This window comes from Epinephelus lanceolatus, chromosome 3, assembly GCF_041903045.1.
Source record: "Epinephelus lanceolatus isolate andai-2023 chromosome 3, ASM4190304v1, whole genome shotgun sequence".
NCBI classification, from domain to species: Eukaryota; Metazoa; Chordata; class Actinopteri; order Perciformes; family Serranidae; genus Epinephelus; species Epinephelus lanceolatus.
The window spans coordinates 21542581-21559428 of record NC_135736.1 but is presented as its reverse complement, the minus strand read 5'-3'; the positions used below and the strand labels follow the sequence as shown (position 1 = coordinate 21559428).

The following is a 16848-nucleotide window of genomic DNA, read 5'->3' as shown; positions in this document are numbered from 1 at the left end:
CACAGCTGAAACTTCTGTGGAGATGCGTTCATGAAATCAATGAAGAACAATGTCTCATCATGAGGAGACTGAAGAAGTACATTTTATTAAAATGCCATCAAGACCTGATAAAACTGACCTATCAAAGCGGACTGGGCTTTTTCAGGAGAAGAGCTTCAAGAGACAGGTGGTCAAACTGAGCGTTTCAGACTTAGGGTGAATACGAGTACATTCAGGTTGACAGTATGAGGAAAATAATATATGTTATTTAATTAAAGCGTGAAAACAGGTTCTAGTAGAAACCCCAAATACAAGTATGAACCTATGAATGAAGTGGTGGAGAAAACGTGATTACCTGAGAAATACGTACTACAACTATCTCAAAATGTTTACAGATGGCTCTAAGAACCCAAAGGGGTGTGGGGGAGCAGGGGTGTACAGGAGTTTGGAGTACGAATGTCAAGGCACCTGTCAGATCACTTGTCAGTATTCACAGCAGAAATGGTGGCAGCAATTATCAGCCTACAGTGGGTGGAGGAGGTCAGACCAGACAGGGTGGTGGTATGTACAGACTCTACGGCTATGGTGGAAAGTTTACAGTCAGCAAACATAATCAGGGAAGACTTGTTCATTGAAATACAGCATCGTTTGCTCAGGCTTCACAAGGGTGGCACTGAGGTCCAGTTCTGCTGGGTGCCAGCACACACAGGTTTGAAGGGAAATGAGGCTGCTGATGACCTAGCAAAAAGGGCACTAGAAAAGAATATAACAGTCACAGTACCTTATGGAAAAGGAGATGGTAAAGCAATTATTAAAGCAAAAGGCTTGGAAATATGGCAAAAAGATGGGAATATGACCAGAAAGGAAGAAAATACTATTATAACATACAAAAATCAGTCATGACAAAAATCTTTAAAGAAAGGAACAGAAGAGAGGAAATTGTCATGATGAGGCTTAGAGTCGGTCATACTGGTCCGAATGATATAATGAATGTAATGGGGAAAAAGAATACTGACAAATGTGAGAGATGTGGTGTGATGGAAAATGTGGAACATATAATAATGTACTGTGTAAAGTATGCATCAGAGAGAGAGAGAGAGGCTGCAGAGGAGAGTGAGAGCAGCACGGCGTGAGTGGAGTCTGGCTGGAATATTAGGGACAGAGGGAGAAGGAGATAAGATCAGAGATGTGAGGAAAGCACTGTTCAACTTTCTGACAGAGTCAAGATTGATGGGCAGAATGTAAAGGAGGGGATATGAGGCTACAAACTCTTGTACAGTAGGTGGCGGTATGCACATGAACGTTGCTTGCAATCCGCCATTAAATAGAAAGAAGAAGAAGTGTAACATACAGCTGAAGTAAACAAGACAAAGGCGGCAGTCGCGTTTCCCAAATGACTGAGTTAACTTCGGGAGGTTACTCTATGATTTAAACCTCGAGCCACATTTACTGTAGCCTACATTAGACAACAATGTGTTCAGCTGAGTCTTTGAGAGAGTTTGTCAAGGAGCGACTAACTGCTGCTGCTGAAGAAATATTGGGAGTTTTTATAAGAACCATCGTCGAGTACGAGGAAGAGATCGATCGTCAGCGCAGACTGTTGGATATCGTTTTGAAGCCTGAAATAAAGTTACACAGGACAGGTGGGTGAAACTTGATTTAACTAATTTACTGCCATGTCTGTATATTTGCTGTAGCATCACATTAGTATGCTGTTGGTGTTGTTGTGTGTCCCTCCAGAGCTCCCACAGCAACACGTGTGTAAGGAGGAGGAGGTTGTCCCTGAGCAGCAGCTCTGTATTGAGGAGAGCAAGTCCAGTGTGGACCAAGAGAACCCAGAGCCTCCACAGATTAAAGAGGAAGAGGAAGAGGAAGAGGAGGAAGTGTGCAGCAGTCAGGAGGGAGAGCAGCTTGTACTGAAGCAGGAGACTGATGGCTTTATGTTGACTCCTGTTGATGAGGAAAGTGAGCACAGTGAAGATCAGACTGTGGACTTCATTCATGACAACACTCAAAGTGCAGCAGAGAAAGAGTCTGTCGTCATCATACCAGTTATAAGCTCTGTGATATCAGAAGCAACCAGTGACCACCAGCTGCTCTCTCACAACTCTCATGTAGCTGAGAGCCAAGATGAGGAAGAATACCAGCATGGAGACTCAGGATCAACTAGAAACACAGAGCTTCAAGCAGAGAAAAGACATCATGAAAGTGAAATTAACAGTAACAGTCCACACACCTCTGCTGTGATCAACTTAAATACAGGTAAAAAGCCTTTAAAATGTGATGTATGTGGGAAAGTTTTTGAGTGCAAGTCAAAATTGCAAAGACACCTGAAAAACCACACAGGTGAGAAGCCGGTTTCTTTCAAAACATGTGGGAAAAATGTCAATGACACATCAGCATTGAGTGCTCGTATAAGAACCCACACAGGTGAGAAGCCGTATACTTGTAATGTATGTGAGAGAGCTTACGGACGTAATGGCGACTTGAAAGTCCACATGAGAATCCACACAGGTGAGAAGCCCTACCTTTGCAAGACCTGCGGGAAAAGATTCAGTGACCTATCAGTATTGAAAAGGCATTGTGGAATCCACACAGGTGAGAAGCCACATACTTGTAAAGTATGTGGGAGTGCTTTCAGACTTAATTCTTACTTGAAAGTCCACATGAGGACTCATTCAGATGAGAAGCCGTATAATTGTAACGTATGTGGGAGAGCTTTCAGACGTAATGGTGACTTGAAAGTCCACATGAAAATCCACACAGATGAGAGGCCGTGCCTTTGCAAGACCTGCGGGAAAAGATTCAGGAATGTCTCCGTATTGACAAAGCACATGAGACTCCACACAGGTGAGAAGCCATTTATATGCAAAACGTGTGGGAGAGGTTTTACAGGGAAACATTGCCTGATTATCCACATGAGAAACCACACAGGTGAGAAGCCCTACCTTTGCAAGACCTGCGGGAAAAGATTCAGTGACGCATCAGTATTGAAAAGGCATTGTAGAATCCACTCAGGTGAGAAGCCACATACTTGTAAAGTATGTGGGAGAGCTTTCGGATGTAATGGTTCCTTGTCAGTCCACATGAGGATTCACACAGGGGAGAAGCCGTATACTTGCAAAACATGTGGGAGACACTTCAGAACTGTCAGTAACTTGACAGTCCACATGAGAACGCACACAGGTGTAAAGGTGCATCACTAATATGCGCCGATGCGTGACAATGTTTGTTTACCATCAGGTGTGTTTTGTCATTTTCTCCCTCAGTTTGTCTCTCCCTTCCTGTTTGCCAATTATGTTGACATAGAGTTTGAATCTGATGTTTGAAAAATGCCGGGCAAGTGTGGAAAGAAAAAGGTCCTGAAAAAGTTTTGAAATATTGTCCATGAAAATGTGAGCGGAACCTGTAATTAAAAGTATGACTGATTTTGCAGTGAACACAGTAATAAACTGATCCCAGAAGATTTGTCCTGTTACTGTGATCTTTTGTCAGGGTGTCTACGGGTCCTTTGAAATGATTTAAAGTTTTCTTAATATAAGGCCTTAAAAAGTTGTCTTAAATTCAGGTGGATTTCTTTTGTCTCACTGACGATCAGAGTAACATTTCAAACATCATACACAATCCACACAGGTGAGAAGCCATTTACGTGAGAATGCTTTGAGATGTAAAAGTAGCCTGACGACCCACATGAGAATCCACACAGGTGAGAAGTCATAACTCTCCAAGAGCTGCAGGAAAAGAAACTTTGATGTGTCTCAAGTAAAAAGGCATATAAGATCTCACACAGTCAAGTGGCCTTGTGTTTTAAAAACAAGTAGGAGACATGTCAGTTCTGGTTCATGGTCAAAACACACAAGAACCCTGGAAGTGAGGAGTCACATGTTTGCAGAGTGTGGTTAAAATGTTTTTTACTCAAATCACACCTGAAGATCAATAAACACAGCTGAAACTTCTGTGGAGATGCGTTCACGAAATCAATGAAGAACAATGTCTCATCATGAGGAGACTGAAGAAGTACATTTTATTAAAATGCCATCAAGACCTGATAAAACTGACCTATCAAAGTGGACTGGGCTTTTTCAGGAGAAGAGCTTCAAGAGACGGGTGGTCAAACTGAGCGTTTCAGACTTAGGGTGAATATGAGTACATTCAGGTTGACAGTATGAGGAATATAATATATGTTATTTAATTAAAGCGTGAAAACAGGTTCTAGTAGAAACCCCAAATACAAGTATGAACCTATGAATAAGCATTATATGGGACCTTTAAACACCAAAAAAAAGACAGCCGTGTAGTTATTGCTGCCTTTTTATGAGCCACCAATGATATTGAGACTACTTGTTACAGCCCGGACACTGATATTAGAAATTATAATTGCCAACCACTGGAAGCAGAACATGTGAAAACCTCATGCACAAATCAATAAAGAGTCAGTTATAGCAGTATTTTTTGATGTTGAAAAAGCTTATAATATGATGTGGAAAGATAGAACTATCCAGGTAAGGCTAGGAAATGAAATATCGAGTCAATATGTGGTGGAAAATGGCACCCCGCAAGGGAGTGTAATAAGCCCATTAATTTTTTCAATTATGATTAATGATGTTTTCTCTCAGATTCAACCAGACATAGGCAGATCTCTTTTTGCTGATGATGGGGCATTGTGGAAAAGGGGTAGGAACATCATGCATATTAATGGAAAGGTGCAAGAAGCCATCGATAAAGTTGAGCAGTGGGCATATGATTGGGGATTTAAATTTTCAGTCGAGAAAACAAATACAGTTGTCTTCACAAGAAAGAGAGCTTTTCCTGATGTTAGCCTGCAGATGTATGGAAGAATATTGGAGAGGGTGAATGCTTTAAGATTCTTGGGAATTCTTTTTGATTCCAAGTTGACATGGGTAGATCACATAATTAAAATAGTTGAGAAATGCCAGAAGGTTTTAAATATCATGGGGTGTTTAAGTGGGGTGGGACAGGGCGCTAGCTTGTCATCATTAAAAGCCATCTATGTGACAATGATCCGGTCAGTGTTTGATTATGGGGGTGTGGTTTATGGTTCAGCCTCAAAAAGTCTGCTAGAGAGACTGAATAAAATTCAGGCTCAAGCTCTGAGGCAGTGTTGTGGAGCAGTAAGAACAACCCCCATCCCAGCCCTGCAAGTTCTGGGGAAAGAGATGCCATTGGACATTAGGAGAAAGCAGCTGACCAACTGGGCTAGCCTCAAGGGGCACCAAGAGCAACAACCCACAAAAGTGGTAATGCAGGAGTGCTGGGAACGAGGCAAAAGACAAAAGGCTAGCTTCGGGTGGGTGGGCAACCAGTATGCAGAGGATATGGGGGTGGAAAATTTCTACGTGAGCCCAACAGTGGTAACTCCTGAAGTTGAACCATGGAAGCTTATTACACCACAAGTAGACTTGTACCTCCTGGACGTCAGGAAGACAGAGAAAGGGAAGATAGACTTGGTGTCAGCTTTCTTAGCTCATGTTAGCCAGCATTGCCCTCAGTACACTCAGATATATACAGATGGGTCTAAAGATCCAGAGCAGCAAACAACAGGGGCTGCTTTCTCTGTTCCATGCAGAAAGGTTCATGTGGTAAAGCGTTCCTCAGATTATTTGGGAGTTTACACTGTAGAGTTGTGGGCAGTGTTTTTGGCACTGAAGTGGATAGAAAAAAACAAACCAGGAAATACCCTAATATGCTCTGATTCTGTTTCAGTGCTGAGCAGCCTGACAGCCTTCATATCTAGCAGTCAAGATATCCTGTTCCAGATTTTACAAGTACACGCCAGAGTCATACAGCAAGGTATGCGTATTGAATTTATGTGGGTACCGGCACATGCAGGTATAAAAGGGAATGAGGAGGTGGATAAACTGGCTAAACAAGCACTACAAAAGGACACCATAAATACACACATTTCGTTAAGTAAATCAGAGATCAAAACAATAATCTGGAATAAGTCAATGGGGGAATGGCAGGGGAGGTGGGACAATGAAACAAGGGGAAGGTTTTTATATAGCTTTATCAGTAATATAAAGTCAACAGACAGGAATATGGGAAGGACAAGGAGGGAGGAGGTAATATGCAATAGGATTAAATTAGGTCACTACAGAAAATAGGAAAACACCCAACTGGTTTATGTGTACACTGTCAGTCAGAGGAATCAATAACATGCAACCACAGAATGCACCATGTACAGAAGAAGTCGTCGTTAAACCACAGACGGTGGAAAATAGTAGTAATCCAGTATCTTTGGTTCAACCAAAGACGGTGATGATCCAGTATCTTTGGTCCAACCTCGCAGATTTTCTGTGATCGACTGTTCTGCAGTTGAGTTTTACTGACTAGCAGCCCCAGCAAATCGAGCTCAGACTAATGGATGGACATTCAAAAAAAACAGCGCGACTGTTGCTGCCTTCTGGAGCAGGACTAAATACCTTTTAATTGTTTCACATTGAGTTAATTTTATTTCACACGAAGTTAATTGCTAACTGCTGACATTATGTCTACAAAGAAACTGGCCAAGTAAGTAACGGATTAACCACTAGCCGTTAGCGTTCAGCGTTAGCCACTCGGAGCACAAAGAAACGACACATTCAGTAGCTTTAAGTCTTTTAGTAACGTGAACCAACGTAAGATAGGTCCTACATTTGTTTTTTATCGAGTGCTTGAATGTTATTTCATATTGTTGCCAACTTTAATTGTGTTTGAAATGGGCAACAGCACATGACGCTGGTAGAAGTTAGTATTTGTTGTAGTAACGTTACTACACTTAGATCAGAGGCTCATGAATCTCTTCCTGCCTCCACAGAGAATTGGGATTATTGAGGCAGCGGAGTCAGTCCTCTAATGGGTCAAAGAAATCCTTGTTATCGAGTAAGTAAGATTATTTGTACTCAATATGTGCATACAGAGAGCTCATGTGTAAACATGATCTCCTTGTCAGTGCAATTTTTCCACTGGAATACACAGCTGCACTTTCCACAGTTTGATACTGTCTGATATCTTTCAGATCAAATATTTTCATACCTGATTGTGATTGATTTTGAGTCCACTTGCTGGAGAGAGAAAAACAACTACGGCCAGGAAATTAGTAAGTAGCCCTTTAATGTTAGATGTGATGTGGGCATTCTTCTTCCTCACCCTTGTTACTCATAACATACATGTCCCTCTTTCCTGTCTCCCCTCCACACAGTTGAGTTTCCTGCTGTTCTGCTGAACACATCCACAGGAGAGGTCGAGTCCGAGTTTCATACTTATGTTCAACCCCAAGAGCACCCAATGCTGTCTGAGTTCTGCACAGAGCTGACTGGGATCACACAGGTGTTGATGATAACACATAGATACATTGCTACAAACATATCAGTGCACTCTCTGGTGCCGTGTGCTGTGCATTATATCTGACAGCTTCATTTCTCTGTCTCACAGATGCAAGTTGAGGCAGGGATCCCCCTTCAAATCTGTCTTTCTCGGTTCAGCCGCTGGCTGCAAAACCTGCAGCTCGAGAAGGGAGTGGTCTTTCCCAACAGACAGCAGAGATCCTCTGCACCTTCACCCTCTCAAAAACTGTGTACTTTCCTCACATGGTCAGGTAAAAGTCAACTGCATTGGTCTACATCTCTTTTGGTAACCCTCTTTCAGTTACCATAAAGTCATCATGCTCGGTCTCTGCCATAGTTACTGAGGATGTTACCTGCACTGAAGATAAGATCACACTAAATATTGACTAGAATGCACAATAGCATGGTTTATTTTTACCCTGTAGCTTTTTTTTAATGAAATTGAGAAGTTTGACCAAGACACACATTATTCATTTTAATATGCCTGCATCTGCGTTGCGTGTCAGACTGGGATCTTGGAGTTTGTTTGCACTACGAATGTAAACGCAAGCAGCTCCACAAACCTGATGTGCTCAACAGCTGGATAGACCTGAGAAGCACCTACAGGGTAGGCAAAAGCTCAGTTACTTTGTCTTTACAAAGCAACAATTATTTCTGCAACTGTTTAGGGCACTGGATATTTTCTTAATTGTGTGGACTGTAAAATGAATGACATTTTATAGTTATGGCAAATTTCTATCATAAGTAAAGTATTCAGTTTGCTTATTTGGTCTGGCCAGTGGTCCAAAAAACCCAAAGGTATTCAGTTATTAATGACATGTAACCAGGAAAAGCAGCAAAGCTTCACATGTAAGAAGCTGTGACCAGTTAAAGTTTGATTATCCACATATTCACTGATAAAACTTTCTATCAATTAACTAAGCACTAAGACAAGACCTATTTGTTTCAGCACTGCTCATGCTGTGATTAACCCTCCTTTTTGAATTCAGTTGTTTTATGATCGGAAACCCAAAGGCCTCAACGGGGCGCTGCAAGATCTGGGAATACAGTTTTCAGGAAGAGAACATTCTGGTATTAAAATAAAACAAATGTTATGTTGTCAAATTGCTCTATATATCTACAGTACATAGAAAATGCCTAATCTTATCCCTTGTGTCTTGTTTCCCCTCCTTCCTCAGGTTTGGATGACTCCCGTAATACAGCTCATTTGGCAGCAAGGATGATGAGGGATGGGTGTGTGATGAAGATCACTAGGAGCCTGGAGAGGGTGAGTGGCCGCCGTCCAGCGTCGCATCCCAGCTCCTAAATCCCTGGGCCTCCTTTTAACCCCCCCAAGCAAAACCTGTTATGGATGATGACTGTATGGAATCTGCATGGATGAAGCTTGTTCGGTTCAGACCGATCCACCATGTAGAATTTTTATTGTTGAATTTTTTTGTTGTACAGTCTGTTTTTACACATAAATAAACAAATACATAATTTGACTGCAAATCATAAATGCTGATACTCATGACTTGTACATAATTAGCTTCAAGAAAAATCAGAATGGGTGATATTTTCTGAGTTACTGATCATATCTCTCATCTTATCTTCTTGTAGACCCCATCAGTGGTCAGACCCATGTTTGGAAACACAGCGACAGAAAGCAAAAAAGAAAAACCCATCAACAATAAAGAGGAAAACACATTAAATAAACCTTCATCATCTAAGACTCCTCCTGAATCATGTCAGATAAAATCATGTGCAGAGGACATTAAGAGGGATTTAGACACAAAGGAAAACTCAAGTTCTGTTCAAAGCCTGATCGCACCAAAGACATTGCTGAATGGTGCAACTACACCACTCTGGGGACGCGGCAGGTCAGTCACAGCAGTAACCGCTAATATTTCCACTTCAGTTATGATGAATCGTCCCTCACCTCCCAATAACAACAACAGCCTTGTTCTGTTTTCTACTACTGTGGACTGCATTTCAAACCTGCCTCGACCCAACCACCCCCCAGGAGCTGCAGTAGGATGTGTGGAAGAAGAAGAAGGAGTGGAAATCTTTGTGGAAACAGAGGACAGGTGTGGTTCATATGATGATGTGGTGTTAGAGGATGACGATGATGTCATCAGTGAGACACTGGGAGAATTTAAAGTTGGTTATGTATCAGATTTTGACAGTGGATGTCATGTGTGGGAACAGCCTGATGATACACACTCACCAGGCGATCAGGTCACATTAAGGGACAATATAAGAGGAACAGTGAGCGTTGAAAACAGCTTTAAAACTCCTAAGATAATCAGTGAATCATCAGTGACGTCTCTACTTACAAAGAAGATGACGTCCAGTGTTAATGTGTCTAATCAGTTAAATAAAATCAGGCAGAATTCAGCGGTCTCAGAGCCTAATGTTTATTTTGCTGTGCCTAAAACTGTGACTCGGGAACCCAAATCAAATCAGCATAAAACAGTTCCACAAGAACACAAGAAGTCCTATGGGCCACATAAAAACTCTCAGTTAATCACACCCTTTCTACTCAGGCACAAGCCCTTCATTCCAGAAAAGACCTCCACCCCTTATACCTCATTTGCCAGGCCCAAAGCAGTTGTCACACAACACACAAATCATAAAGAGATTCCAAAATCTTCCTTTACCATCTACACCGACCCAGCAATACCTTCCCATCCCTCATCATGTGGCTCTTTTAGCACCTCCAGGAATGTCCTCTCCTCTCTGTCGACCAACACACTCTCCTCATGCACAAATCGTTCCTCTGTTTCTGTGACAATGAAAGGAGGGCAGAGGATCACATCCCCACTGTGTGCGTGTGGGCGTCGTGCAAAGCGTCAGGTTGTATCCAATGGAGGGCCGAACCATGGGCGAGGGTTTTACTGCTGTCCAGTCCACCGGTCAGGCAGCGGAGGCAGGATCCAGAAGGGATGTGAGTTCTTTAAGTGGGAGTCAGCTCTGATGAAGAACAGTCCAGTATCGTCTCCTGCCGTCGGCTCCTCTGTCTCACTCTGTCAGATCAACTCGACTCTGAGCTGGCAGCCGCCCCAGAGGTCGATGCTGAGAAAGAGCTGTTAACGTGGAGAATAAAACTGAGAGTGTGTGTTCTGTCTCAGGCACACAGACTTTGTGATGTTACCAATGCACTGTTAAACAGTTGCCACAAAGATACCTCAATAATTATGTTTTATTTGTTAATTTGTTTCTACCATACACACAACCACTCAGAAGATCTCCCTTTATGAACTTCATACAGCAGCACAAATCAAAGCTGTAATTTTTATTGACATAGTAAATGCTCCATTAATTTAATGACACCAGTTTGGACATTTAATTGGCTATCAAATAAATTAGCTCACCTCGTCCTGTGTGGAGTTTGTATTTTCAACCCCGGTTTGCTCAGGGCTCTCAGGCTTCCTCCTACAATACTTCATCATTATGCTGTGAATACTTTTGAATGTTTGGCTGTTTGTGAAACTTTTTCATACTTTTAAGGATGTGAAAGTGCTCATGAAAAATGCCAACTGACAAATGAAATTAGTTGATATGATGGTATGTAGTGATGTGAATTTTACTGAAAAAATAACCAACCAATAATGAATACTGATTAAAAAAACCCTTTATTTTCTGTGTATTGTACAGTAATTATACTATTTTGGAAATGTGTAATGGAGATCAAATAAAATGTTAACATAATGAATGATTCTTTTAATCCTGATTTTATTTCATTTATTAATCTCTTAATTCTGCTCTCAGTTTTGGCTAGACGGTTGATTTTATTAGTAATGGAAGATGGCGCAAAAAATATTACAAGTACAAGCTCTGCATGGCATCAAAATATACTCAAAGCACCAATAGTTAAAGTACTCATGGTGCAGAATATGGCCCATTTCAGAATAATATATTTTACTGGATTAATCACTTGGATGTTGCAGCTGGGGAAGGTCGAGCTAATTTTAATGACTTTATTATCTATTTACTACTATTAGGTACCCTGATCTATAATAATACATAATGTATTATTTTATTTTTATTTTGTATTAATAATATAAATCTACAAAGTAACTAAAGCTGTCATATAAATGTATTGGAGTATAAAGAGGCAAAAAAAATCTAAGTATATGACTAGAGTAAATGTACTTGGCATCATCCCACCACCAGTTTTTATAAAGTAACACAGTCCCCATCCATATTTTGAACATGTGCATTTGTCCCTGCCAATAGAACATGAACTCTTTTTTAACCTAACCAGAAAAACCTCTTGAGATTAAAAAAAATCCCTTTTTCAAGAGTGTCCTGGCAGCAACATAAAGTTACAGACAGACAACATAGAACAAAATATATATGCTGGAAGTAAGCTAATAATAGCTTTGTAAACAAGAGAATGCAAATGAAAAAGTCTACTAAACTGTAAAGACAGCCAGCCAACATGGTCATACAGGATACAGTGATGATTGACGGAAGACTTTTGTCCCTCCTCACTCGCCGTACAGGGCAACCAAAAACGTGCTATGTTGTGACTGAATGGGACATCGCTCTTTGAAACAGCCACAGTCTCGACTTGAACACACGTGTGGGCGGGGAGATTATAACGTTAGTTAAACTTTACAAGGCTTTAACATTGTGGTCACTGCAGCTGTGAAACACCTCAAACCTCTTCCTGGACCGTGAAGCTAACGGCTAACAGAGCCGAGGGGGAGGAACCAAAACAAGACGGTAGCCCGCTGCTGCTGAGCTCAAACACAAGGTTTGTATTTATAACGAAAGCCCGTGTGCTAACATGTCGGCCGTGTCCAACGAGACGAGGAAACGGAGCAAGAAGCGGTACGCGGCCGGACACCACAACAAGCGGTGGAAAGGCTCCCGGGAGCTGGAGGTGGGCATGCAGGGGATCCTCATCACATGCAACATGAACGAGAGGAAGTGCACCGCGGAGGCCTTCAATCTGCTCAATGAATACGCCGACAAGCTCTATGGGCCCGAGAAGGTGAGTCCAAGAGTGCTTTAATGTCCCCTGTTACACATATCAGATCTCTTTATCTGCTAGTTATTTACTGGGCCTTTTTACGTTTAAGTTACTGTAAGTTGGAACAAGTGACCTGCACCCTGCTGTAGTGGGAAAGTGCAGACTAAAGTGCATGTTTTAAGATAAGATACACCTTTATTAATCCCACAATTGAGAAATTCCATATTTAACTGTATTTTGAAATGCACATTGGTTATGTGTATTGCATGAAAGTAGCCAGAGAAAAAAGCTTTTCATAGTGCACTTTACCATGGCAGTAGATATGAATTAAACTGGTCAAGCTGGTTTGGTGTTTAAAACTGGCATTTCTTAGTGTTTTGCTGTAATTTCGAAATAACTGAAAAGTGGTGATTTGGTAAAGTGCAAAAACAATTCGATTCATCATTTGACAGGAATTGAATTGAAAACAATTTGGATAACTTATTAAATCCTTAAATCTTTCAACAAAGATTGTCTAAATTTAGCTGGTTCCACGTTATCAAATGTGTTGACAAAAAAGTAATATAATTAATATCACATTGCACTCATTTTTTAGTACTTAACTGGCATTTTAGGAGTAAACAACTTATTTGAATTGCTTTACTGAAGTGCCACTCTCATGATCACAGCTGCAAGAAAACAATGGGAGCAGCAGTGAAGAAGAGGATGCTGATGAAGAAGATGTTGATGAAGCCCTGAAGAAGGAGGTGGCACAGTTGAAAGCGTCTGGAGCGAAACAGGAGAGGCGCTTCCAGGCTTTGGACAGCGGAGCAAACAACGTCATCTTCATCAAAACTCACAATCTGGGTAAGTGTCTTTATTGAGCAGAGCATGAATGTGACTTGTAATGTTTTAGTGTTGTTATTTGTGTTTATTTGTTCATCCTCTCCTAGAATCTGACAAGTTGGTACATCATATCCTGTCCGATCTCCACACCACCAAGAAGAAGAAGTCGCGTGTGATACTTCGGATGCTACCGGTAAGAAGCTAAATTTACAATTTTCAGATTACCTGTGTTTGATATGATGCATGAGCTTTAAAAGATGCAGTTGTTTGATCCCTTTCATAACAGTTGAATTTATTGTTAAAGAATATGTAAAGATTAACATAATTTACAGCTCCATCCTGTCATCCACAGTGTCTTTATCCTTGTTATCTTCTCATCCAGGTAACTGGAACATGTAAGGCCTTCCAGGATGACATGGTGAAGTACCTGACTACTTTCCTGGAGCCTTGGTTCAAAACCCCAAACTGTGGCACCTACCAGATTGCCTTCAAGGCTCGCAACAGCAGCCACAACAAGAGAGACGAAATCATCAAATCAATCGCAGGTAGAGTTCCAGCTAATATGGTCTGATAATATTGTCAGATGAAAAAATAAATAAATGAAAAGTGAATTTCACCCTTTTGATCATCACTGAACGTTTTTTATTTCCAGGACTCGTGGGGAAGCTGAACCCAAAGAACAAAGTTGATTTGACCAACCCAGAACTGACAATCATTGTGGAGGTCATCAAGGCAGTGTGTTGCATCAGTGTTGTAAAGGACTATACGCTGTACAGGAAGTACAATGTGCAGGAGGTGGTGAAAGAGGACACACCAAAGCCTGACGTGACCACAGCAAAAGCAGATACAAACACAGCTGAGCTAAACGAGAAACAGGATGCAGAGGACACAAACAAAGAGGAGAAGAAAGGTGAAGACAACGACGACAACAACGTGCCACAAGACAACAAGGAGGCTGATAAGAGTGAAGGTGACGGGGAGTAAGAGCCCACATTTTTGAGAAGCCGATTGACAGATTTTGAATTTGTTTTAAAAAAACATAATCTTAAGTTTCATTACATTGTAGTGTTTTTGTTTTAAGTGACAGGTTAAAGCAAGATTATGTCCATTTTATTTTTCACAACTGCTAACATGACTCCTCGATGGTTTTGGAAGAATCATTCAGAATATAATTTAATGTCTTTTTAAAAATATTTGTAAGCATATCGTTGATACGTTTGTACCAACTTCATTGAGATGTCCATTTTTAAATAAGCGATGTTGAATTAACTGTACATATCACTGTTCTGTAGCATAACGGCCATCAGCTCAGTTTTTTTTAAACAGAATTTGATTTTAATTTCAGTGTCATTTTATTTTTGCTATTTTTATTCAGCTGTTTAACTGGTGTGTCACATTTAGTAATCTGGTTTTTGTAACTGTTATTATCTGAAGCAGTCCCTGAATTAAAGTTACCTGTGTTTGACTTTTTGCTGCATATCCTCATTTAATGGTACAACATGCTTCAGTGATTCACACGACAGGGGGAAGTAGATGAGAGGAAAGAGGTGTTTAAATAACATAATGAAATAACTACTTTGCTACTTCACACCTCCAGGTGTCTGGGGTATGTGTTTTCCCATCGTGTAGTTAAATGTCCTGTTTGACATTGTGTGATAATACCCACACCATCACTGAACAGTTCTTCTTTGCACCACAAGATGGAGTCAGTCCCTCATTTTGTAGAGAGACATAATCTGTGTGACAGGTGTACAGTGGTTATCGCTTCAAGCTGAGAAATGTATCAAAATCCTTGATGCAATCTACTAATATTCTCAGCAAATCAATTTCTGCTATAAATGGCTGTTGTTAATCGTTTTCTAGAGCTTTTGCAGCTTTGAGTAATAAAGACTTAGTGTGATGATTATACACCTTTTAATTTCATAGATGGTGTATCAGACAGTAGTGTGATGACAGATGTGGTGGATTCACATGTAGGCCTATTTGAGAGACGAAAAGTGATAAACTAGAACAGTAACCACTACTATCTTGGGCATATTTTGTTGTGTTTTATTGTTAATCGGATTTTTGCGAGAAATGTCCAGGATGATCCCTCACAAAATGAAACATAACAGTATCAACCAATGAACTCAATTTTATTTATACAGCACCTTTCATACAACCATGAAGCCCAAAGTGCTTCACATGGCAAAACTGACATGACACAGACAAGAGACAATAAAATATTAACAAAGCAAACCAACCGTAACAGAACAAACCAACAAAAAAAAAGAAGATTAAAATTCCATAGAATAAAAATAAATAAGTAAAATAGAATAAACAGGAGAGATAAAAGAAGGTATGATGTTACTCCACATTAAAAGTCAGATTAAAAAGGTAGGTCTTTAATGTACATTTAAAAATACTGCGAGAGTGTGCATTATTCTAATATCCAGAGGTAACGAACTCCACAGTTTAGGGGCGTAAAAACAAAGAGCTATCACCAGTACTTTTATGGGACATATGAGGAACATTTAAAAGTAAAGCAGTGGAGAACCTTAGTGATCTGACTGGACATATGGAGGGACAAGGTCATTTAAAGCTTAATAAAGAAGTAAAAGAACTTTAAAATCAGTTCTAAAAGATTATACAGGTAACCAGTGTGGTGACCTCAGCAGTGGGGTAACGTGATCCATTTTCCTTGTTTTAGTCAACACTCTGGCTGCAGTGTTCTGGACTAGCTGTAGCTTTCTTACTGACTTTTTGGGTAGTCCAGTGAAAAGGAATTGCGGTAGTCTAAACGGCTGGTAATGAAAGCATGAGTGAGTGTTTCAGTATCTTTCTGGGTTAAAGAAGAAAAAAGAAGAAGTATAAATTAATAAAATATCTACAGACTATATTGCAATGCTTTGACCAATGCTAACTGCATGCTAACAAGCTGATGTACTAAGATCTTCTACTTGAACAAAAGTACTAATACTACAATTTTATATATTAAGAAAACAACCTCTGTTACAAGTAAAAGTCCTACAAAATTCATTCAAGTAAAAATACAAAAGTGTTAGTATCAAAATATGCTTAAGGTTAAAGTACAGAATAATGGATTATGATTACTGATGCGTTAATGTGTTTATTACTTAAATGTTGCAGCTAGTAAGGGTGAGGATGATTTTAATTGCTTCATATACTGGGAAGATTTACCTGTAATAATACATCATAATAGTGAAGTAGAAATATATGGTATCATAAAATGGAAATACTTGATTACTGTACATGTAGGCCTATCTAAAAATTGTACTTAAGTACAGTGCTTGAGTAAATTTACTTAGTTACTTTTGGCCACTGGAAGTATAGTAAGTTAACCAGGCTCAGTGTTTCAGTTTTAGCCTGTTATCATGCTAACATGCTATTTAGCACTAAAGACAAAGGCTAGCTAGGGCTGATGGGGATGTCTTGTTTTGCAAGTATTTGGTCACAGACCAAAGTACAGGACAAGTTAAATGATGGTGGCACTTGAAGAAAAGTCAGAGATCACCAAAGTTATAAGGGAACTCAGTGATGGTACCACATTTCAATCCATCCAAGAGTTCTTAGGACATTTCCCTCAAAGCCACAAATGTCATCCTCATGTTGGCCCTACAAGAGAAGTCAGGGGATCAAGGTCAGTAGGATTTATCCTCTGGGGACCCTGACTGTCTCCACAAAATTCCATGGTAGTCCTCAAATAGTTGTTGAGATATTTTAGTCTAAACCAAAGAG

At 40.3% G+C, this 16848-nt stretch overlaps 3 protein-coding genes across 5 annotated transcripts; all 3 read left to right on the top strand.

Moving 5' to 3' along the window:
- Positions 1–1327: 1327 nt before the first annotated feature.
- On the top strand, positions 1328–3445 carry LOC117255487 (uncharacterized). The gene is made up of 2 exons (XM_078166134.1): positions 1328–1622; positions 1720–3445. The coding sequence occupies exons 1-2, from the start codon at positions 1451–1453 to the stop codon at positions 3183–3185; spliced, it is 1638 nt and encodes a 545-aa protein (XP_078022260.1). The 5' UTR covers positions 1328–1450; the 3' UTR covers positions 3186–3445.
- A 2237-nt stretch (positions 3446–5682) lies between these two features.
- Positions 5683–11015, top strand: eri2 (ERI1 exoribonuclease family member 2). 3 transcript variants are annotated; one of them, XM_033624437.2, is made up of 9 exons: positions 6176–6510; positions 6797–6861; positions 6998–7078; positions 7181–7308; positions 7414–7576; positions 7832–7932; positions 8315–8396; positions 8504–8592; positions 8925–11015. In XM_033624437.2, the coding sequence occupies exons 1-9, from the start codon at positions 6488–6490 to the stop codon at positions 10395–10397; spliced, it is 2205 nt and encodes a 734-aa protein (XP_033480328.1). In that variant the 5' UTR covers positions 6176–6487; the 3' UTR covers positions 10398–11015. The 3 variants fall into 3 exon arrangements, with proteins under 3 accessions (XP_078022252.1, XP_033480329.1, XP_033480328.1); XM_078166126.1 differs by lacking the exons at positions 6176–6510; positions 6998–7078 and adding an exon at positions 5683–5790; XM_033624438.2 differs by lacking the exon at positions 6998–7078 and having other exon boundaries at positions 6175–6510.
- Positions 11016–11791: 776 nt separating this feature from the next.
- On the top strand, positions 11792–14573 carry thumpd1 (THUMP domain containing 1). The gene is made up of 5 exons (XM_033624449.2): positions 11792–12306; positions 12954–13131; positions 13218–13303; positions 13493–13655; positions 13763–14573. The coding sequence occupies exons 1-5, from the start codon at positions 12100–12102 to the stop codon at positions 14092–14094; spliced, it is 966 nt and encodes a 321-aa protein (XP_033480340.1). The 5' UTR covers positions 11792–12099; the 3' UTR covers positions 14095–14573.
- The last annotated feature ends 2275 nt before the right edge of the window (positions 14574–16848 follow it).

Bases quoted from the DNA above. Each gene is read 5' to 3' on its own strand.
- thumpd1 (XM_033624449.2), top strand. From the start codon at position 12,100: ATGTCGGCCGTGTCCAACGAGACGAGGAAACGGAGCAAGAAGCGGTAC. The intron at 12,307-12,953 runs GTGAGTCCAAGA...TCATGATCACAG, and splicing joins AGCTCTATGGGCCCGAGAAG to CTGCAAGAAAACAATGGGAG. The intron at 13,304-13,492 runs GTAAGAAGCTAA...CTTCTCATCCAG, and splicing joins TGATACTTCGGATGCTACCG to GTAACTGGAACATGTAAGGC.
- LOC117255487 (XM_078166134.1), top strand. From the start codon at position 1,451: ATGTGTTCAGCTGAGTCTTTGAGAGAGTTTGTCAAGGAGCGACTAACT. The intron at 1,623-1,719 runs GTGGGTGAAACT...GTGTCCCTCCAG, and splicing joins AATAAAGTTACACAGGACAG to AGCTCCCACAGCAACACGTG.
- eri2 (XM_033624437.2), top strand. From the start codon at position 6,488: ATGTCTACAAAGAAACTGGCCAA. The intron at 8,397-8,503 runs GTATTAAAATAA...CTCCTTCCTCAG, and splicing joins TTCAGGAAGAGAACATTCTG to GTTTGGATGACTCCCGTAAT. The intron at 8,593-8,924 runs GTGAGTGGCCGC...ATCTTCTTGTAG, and splicing joins TCACTAGGAGCCTGGAGAGG to ACCCCATCAGTGGTCAGACC.